The sequence below is a fragment of the Schistocerca americana genome, chromosome 4 (assembly GCF_021461395.2).
Source record: "Schistocerca americana isolate TAMUIC-IGC-003095 chromosome 4, iqSchAmer2.1, whole genome shotgun sequence".
Classification (NCBI taxonomy): domain Eukaryota; kingdom Metazoa; phylum Arthropoda; class Insecta; order Orthoptera; family Acrididae; genus Schistocerca; species Schistocerca americana.
In genome coordinates, this window is record NC_060122.1 from 666,108,695 (window position 1) to 666,114,582 (window position 5,888).

General features: G+C 34.3%; 1 protein-coding gene across 1 annotated transcript; it reads right to left on the reverse strand.

Moving 5' to 3' along the window:
- Positions 1–978: 978 nt before the first annotated feature.
- LOC124613187 (enhancer of polycomb homolog 1) lies at positions 979–3,111 on the reverse strand. The gene has a single exon (XM_047141836.1). The coding sequence runs from the start codon at positions 2,941–2,943 to the stop codon at positions 1,105–1,107; it is 1,839 nt and encodes a 612-aa protein (XP_046997792.1). The 5' UTR covers positions 2,944–3,111; the 3' UTR covers positions 979–1,104.
- Positions 3,112–5,888: the final 2,777 nt, after the last annotated feature.

The following is a 5,888-nucleotide window of genomic DNA, read 5'->3' on the forward strand; positions in this document are numbered from 1 at the left end:
ACTGTTAAATTTATTTTGAAGTTTCCTTAGGCACATTTTTAAAAATCAGAAGCTTTCCAGTTTATACTGAATTCAGTTTTGCGTGACAAACAGAAACATTCATAATGATTGATCCCACAGTGTAAAGTAAAGTAAAATATGGGGCATAATGTAGAGAGCAATACTTTTATATATTGACTAGATATGAAGACCTCAGCATGCATTAGTATTTTCAACAATTGATTGCTTGTCATCAAATGATGTTCAAGAATGGAACTGTTGTTTTGATGTTACAAATACACAGTATGCACAAATTCCTCAACTGCATTTACCAATTACAGTGTTTGTCCAGATCATAAGAACATGACTACTTAGTTTCTGAAGCCATCATTCATCCTATTTTTATCTGCTGTCATTATTTCCTAGCTCAAATGTCACCGAACAATGTGTTATTTATTACAGTTGTATCCTGGCACTTGCTCTAAGTCAACAATGTTTAATGAAAGTCAGTAAGTAACGCATTTCATATTTCTTCCACTGCAAAAATATATTTCCCTCAAAAGCCAAAATAATCATAAAAATTGTGGCGTAGAAGTATAAAGCTTTCACATTAATCACAGAGATTAAACATATCATTGCACATAACAATTAATTTTCACCTGTAATCTGAAATTGCTTTCTATAAAATAAACGATAAAATTTAGTAAGTGTTGAGTAACTATAAATTAAAATTGCCTTGTTTTACTGAATCACTAAAAAGATCATTATCAAATTAAAAATTATAATAAGGAACTTTCTCTTCAGCATGAGCCATATTTTTGAGCAAGGGAAAAAATCCTACTCTTTGACAAGAGCCTTTACAAAGATGGAGTTGTTTTTCATGCTTCCTTGAGCAGCTGCTCTGCAGCAAACCAATGTCAAGTTCAAATACAGCACATATTTTTTACCCAACTTATCACAATCTTGCATTCATGCTTCCAAGATTTTGAAACACTAACATAACAATTTTGTAACTTTATTCCTGAATATTTTTAAATAAATGTTTTCATAAAATCATGGGAGCCATGGGGATGTGCAACAATGTAGCAAGGACCTGTAGGGGAAAATTATAACCACTAAAAATTTTTAGTGCTCAGTTTCAGTCTTTACAGCAACATCTTGCATTGGGAGAGCAGAGCTAGAATATGATTCAGCCGACGGCAGCACCGCTACAGGAGCAGTTAATGCACTAGCAACACTCGGTCTTGAATCTACACTGAAATATGAACAGCCTATTCTGTCAACAAGTCTGTCTTCATAGGACACCTTTCCACCATTTATAATCACTTGTAATGGGTCAGTTTGACCACTAATACTTTTATTTTCACATTCGTCCTCCGTGAAAGCCTCTTGTTCACTATACGCTACATCAGAAAATGCTGATGCATCGAAGTCACCATCTGAATTTTTCTGCAACAGGGTCACAAACACTGTATCACTGTCACTATCATTCACTGGTCGAGGGAGCCATTCCTCTTCATCGCTACTAACTTCGGAATCAGTCTTAAAATTTAACACAGACAATGGTTTCACCTTATAACTTGAATAATTGTTAGGAAGTAGTCCCACTGAATCGTCATCATGGAGAGATAAAACATCCCCTCGGTCAAATATAATCCTCCCTCCTCTTCCTACTCTGCACCGAATTTTACTAATACCTGCAGCATTCGATACAACTGTCGAATCTTTACTCGTGCTGTTGCGGCTGTTGAAGGTACCACACAATGAAGCATGGTAATAACAGTTTTCCTTCCTACGGAAAGCAAAAGGGCCTTCACAGAGATCTTGTTCTTCGTCTGAAACAGTTGATTCTGTTAAAGCCATAGTCCTTGCTGTTGTACTATCAATTTCATCACCTGAAGTGCCAATATCCTGCAGTTTTGATGAGGAACCATAATGAAGATAATCACCACCAATCGAAAGCCCTGCACCTGATGAGCTTCCCATTTTATGTTTCCTTTTCTTGTAATGTCGCTTGACTTTAAGAGATGCATCACTTCCAATCATCTTTCCTTTACGACTATCATGTGCACTTAAACCAAACTGACTCGAAAAAGGAGATGTAAACTTAGGCTGTGCCTGTTTCATTGCCGAAACTTCTTCCAACAATTGGCCAGAAAAGTCACTAGCTTCGTAGCGCTTTTTAAATATCTCGAAAGTAAGACGAATGCCCTCCTTCTTAGTTTTCTCGCGGCGTTTAACAAGCTCAAGCAAAGAGACAGCTCTGCTAAGATCTCTTTTCAGTTTGAGCATTTTCTTATAAGACGTCTCACCGTTTTTCCTATTTTTCCTTGTCTGTATCTTTTCGGTTCTTCTTCTAAATGCTACATAGGGATTGTTTGGAAGAGAACCTAACCTGTGTTCTGTTTTTACGTTTGGTATTAGCGGCTGCTGCAATTTCAACCGTTTGTTTAACCAATAATCGTAAACAGCAATAGCTAAATCTTCGTCTTCTTTTAGCAATCGTTTGGCCTCAGCAGCCGACAGAACAGTTCGCCCGCAAGCCTTCTCCAATTTATCCATCATTTCTTCAAATTTTACTGGTGTTAGATCCAATTTCGAGGTGCGTTTAAGCCATATCTCGTCATCTGAGTCCATATCATACTCTATGACATCTTGCTCCATTGCAATAGGCTGCATCCTAATAAGCTGCCTTGGCATTTCGAAGTTTGCTGGGTACAGTTCATTGTATACTTCTTCGTCTCCAATGTCATGCACCTCAGGAGTTGGAATAATAAGCCCACTACATATTGCTCTTTGTAGATGATGCTCTCTTTCTTCTTCTTTTTCCATACCGCTAGGCATTTGAGGTACAGCTCTGTTAATTGCAGTATAATCGGGCAAATCAGGCAGTTCTTCTGCCAAATATATTGGCATTGGCTTTGTTGCATCAAGCGCTCGTGCTCGAAATGATAATTTAACCATGTTTGTATAATACTGAATATCTTCGTTACCCAAAAGAAACTGTGTCCCCAACGTGACAGCAACACCAAATCACTAAAAGAATTCTGCTTCATTCAGTGCACTGCAAAATTATACAAACATAAACAAACATCGACAAAACAGTAAACACAGAAACAACTCTGCACAGAAAACGCTTCTGCAAAGATTCTACATACACCGAAAGAAAACTACACATCAAAGATCTTCCTTCACAGTCATGTCACCAAAGCTAAGAGCATAGAATATTCTATGATCTATGGGTAGGAGAATGCGGAGAACGATAAAAGGAGTAGAGATTTTCGTATGTCATCCAAAAATTTTTGTCATCACCGCTCTTTATGCTGTTTATAAGTTATAGTTGACAATATATATTAAATATTGTACGGTTCTGTATAACATGCGTCAGAACAAACGATAGCAAACCAAATATAGCAGAGAGGATCTCAACCGGTCTGTTTTAATAGTAATAACAGTACTAGCGTAATTCATTCTTGGATCACTTTTACAAGGGTGTTAGACATACCTCGGAACTACAGATAAAGCACAAGAAAAGTAACATAAATGAGATATATTCGGTCGTGACCTTAGAATATGAATAATCTCTGCATAAGTCCCTTGAACAAAAAACCATGCCCTGCCGTTAGAAGAAAGCTGTGTCACATTTGTCAAAATCAGGGAAACAAAGAAAAACTTAAATTAGGACTGTCAGGTGGACATTGGAGAATCCATTTGCAACAAAATGAGGTTGCAAACTGGTCTTTTATATGGGAGAATGGACTCTCCCAAATAAAACACAAGTTTGCAACCTCATTTGGTTTATCCCAAGTATACAATAGTATCATTTAATAATGTAAATTTTTTAAAAAGCCAATTTATTCATTTGTTGTACACACTAAACAGACATCATTTCATGATGTAATACTACACAATCTGACATCAGGGCTGCTACGACAATGCTTCACTTCCATTTTGTGAATTGCAATAAACAGACATGCCAGTTTGGAGGATTTCTATATGGAAACTGGCATTAGCCAGTTTTGTAGTAATAATCATTGTAAATACAAAGGGTAACTAAAACATGTAGGAAGATTTACATGCTCAATAACCTAGGTAATGATGCAGTGATGTCAAACCTAATGGTAGAACACAAAGTGTACAGCTCTGGGTGGGAGCATATGATGTGGCTCATATTAAAAATAAAATAAAATTTAAAAAAATTGACCAAGCGCTGGATAGATATATACCTAGTCGAACAGTTGGTAATTGGGCGAATCCTCCATGGTATGTGGCCTCTGTAAAGAAATAGCACAAAAGATGTAAAGCCAAGGATAGGGCTACAGATAAAACTTGACCATGTTTACTTTCTGATTTATTTTTCTGGAATTCTTATTTTTGGTTTCCAATCTGTCATTTATTTAAATAAAATTTTAGTAGTATAAATGGTTTGTCTATTTCAGTTTAGCGATAAGTCACCTGTTCTTAAAAAAAGATTAACTGTTCCAATAAGAGAAACTTGTAAAAATTTTACATTAGTTGGTTTTTATACAACTTTTTAACTCCAAATATTACTTCAAAAGGTAATCAACCTTATCACGATGGAGAAACGATAGAAATTAAGAAAAATTTATTCATTCAAGAAAGCCAAGTATTTGCATTAAAGCTGACGATATTTTAAATAGAGTTACTATTGAGAGTGATCTTAAGTTGTATATGGATATCAAAGAAGGTAATATTGCAAGTGTGATAGGATTTAATAATCAAATTATTGAAACTAATAAAAAGAATGTTTGAAACAATGTTCCTAAAATTATCCTGTTCGAACTAATTAATAAAAATTTAATCTAGCTGATGGAATGTTTGTAAAGCATTAGTATCATGTTCATCAAGAAACTAATATTATTGTTTCACTCAAGCCTAAGGCAGAATTTGGAAGACCAATATCTTATAAACCATATTATCCTGCAACTATTCCTATTTTTTATCCTATTCAAAATTTTAGAAATTACTGTAAACCATGAAAATAAGAACCTAATTGACTTTGGGTGACAGCTGCTTTAAAAATGTCTTCATAAATTTTATCCTTAATAATACATGAACAAAATCGAGAGTTATCGGTTTTACTCATTCCCTGTGAATGAGAAAACAATGTAAATGCAGCCAACAAGGATACAGAGGTTGAAATAAATATTGGTGATGGATGGCTTTATACAAATCATGCACAATTATACATGAACTTTAGAAATGTTATAGCTAATTTTGATGGATCAGAATCAGACTATCCAACATGTGATAAAAAATTCAATAAAAAATTAATCGATAATAATATGGAAATACTGTTTGATTTTGTGACCATAAAGAAAGGAAATAATATGTTATCTAGAATCGAACATGTTTTTACTTCATCAACAGCTATGTTATATTTGACTTCATCTTTTACTGATAAAATCAGCTTGGAAGAATATATTCTTAATAATGGAGAAATAATGAATAAGAAAAACGAGGTACTTTATCCACTTGGTTTCTTTGGTGGATTATTTAAAGATTATAAATAAATTATGTGGGGAGGAGATTTAACAATATTTTTTACAAGGTCTTCTATTTCTGGAGACGCAGTTCTTAGATAGACTGATTATAATGATGCTAAAGTTGAAATTACAGATACACTTCATAAGGAAGGAAAAATTGTAATGGAATCGATGGAAATTCGTGTCCCAATTGTTAAATATGAACCAAATTACATGTTAGAACAACGAGAAAATATTTTGAAAAATCCAAAAATTTCGATATCTTTTTATAAACCTCAAACTGTAATAGCTGCAGGATTGAGTTGTAAGAGAAATTTTGAACTTGTTACATTATAACTCTGCAGAAACTGATACGCCATATTTCGCATTTGTTACATGATAAAGTGTAAAAATAATCAGTTA

Bases quoted from the DNA above. Each gene is read 5' to 3' on its own strand.
- LOC124613187 (XM_047141836.1), bottom strand. From the start codon at position 2,943: ATGGTTAAATTATCATTTCGAGCACGAGCGCTTGATGCAACAAAGCCA.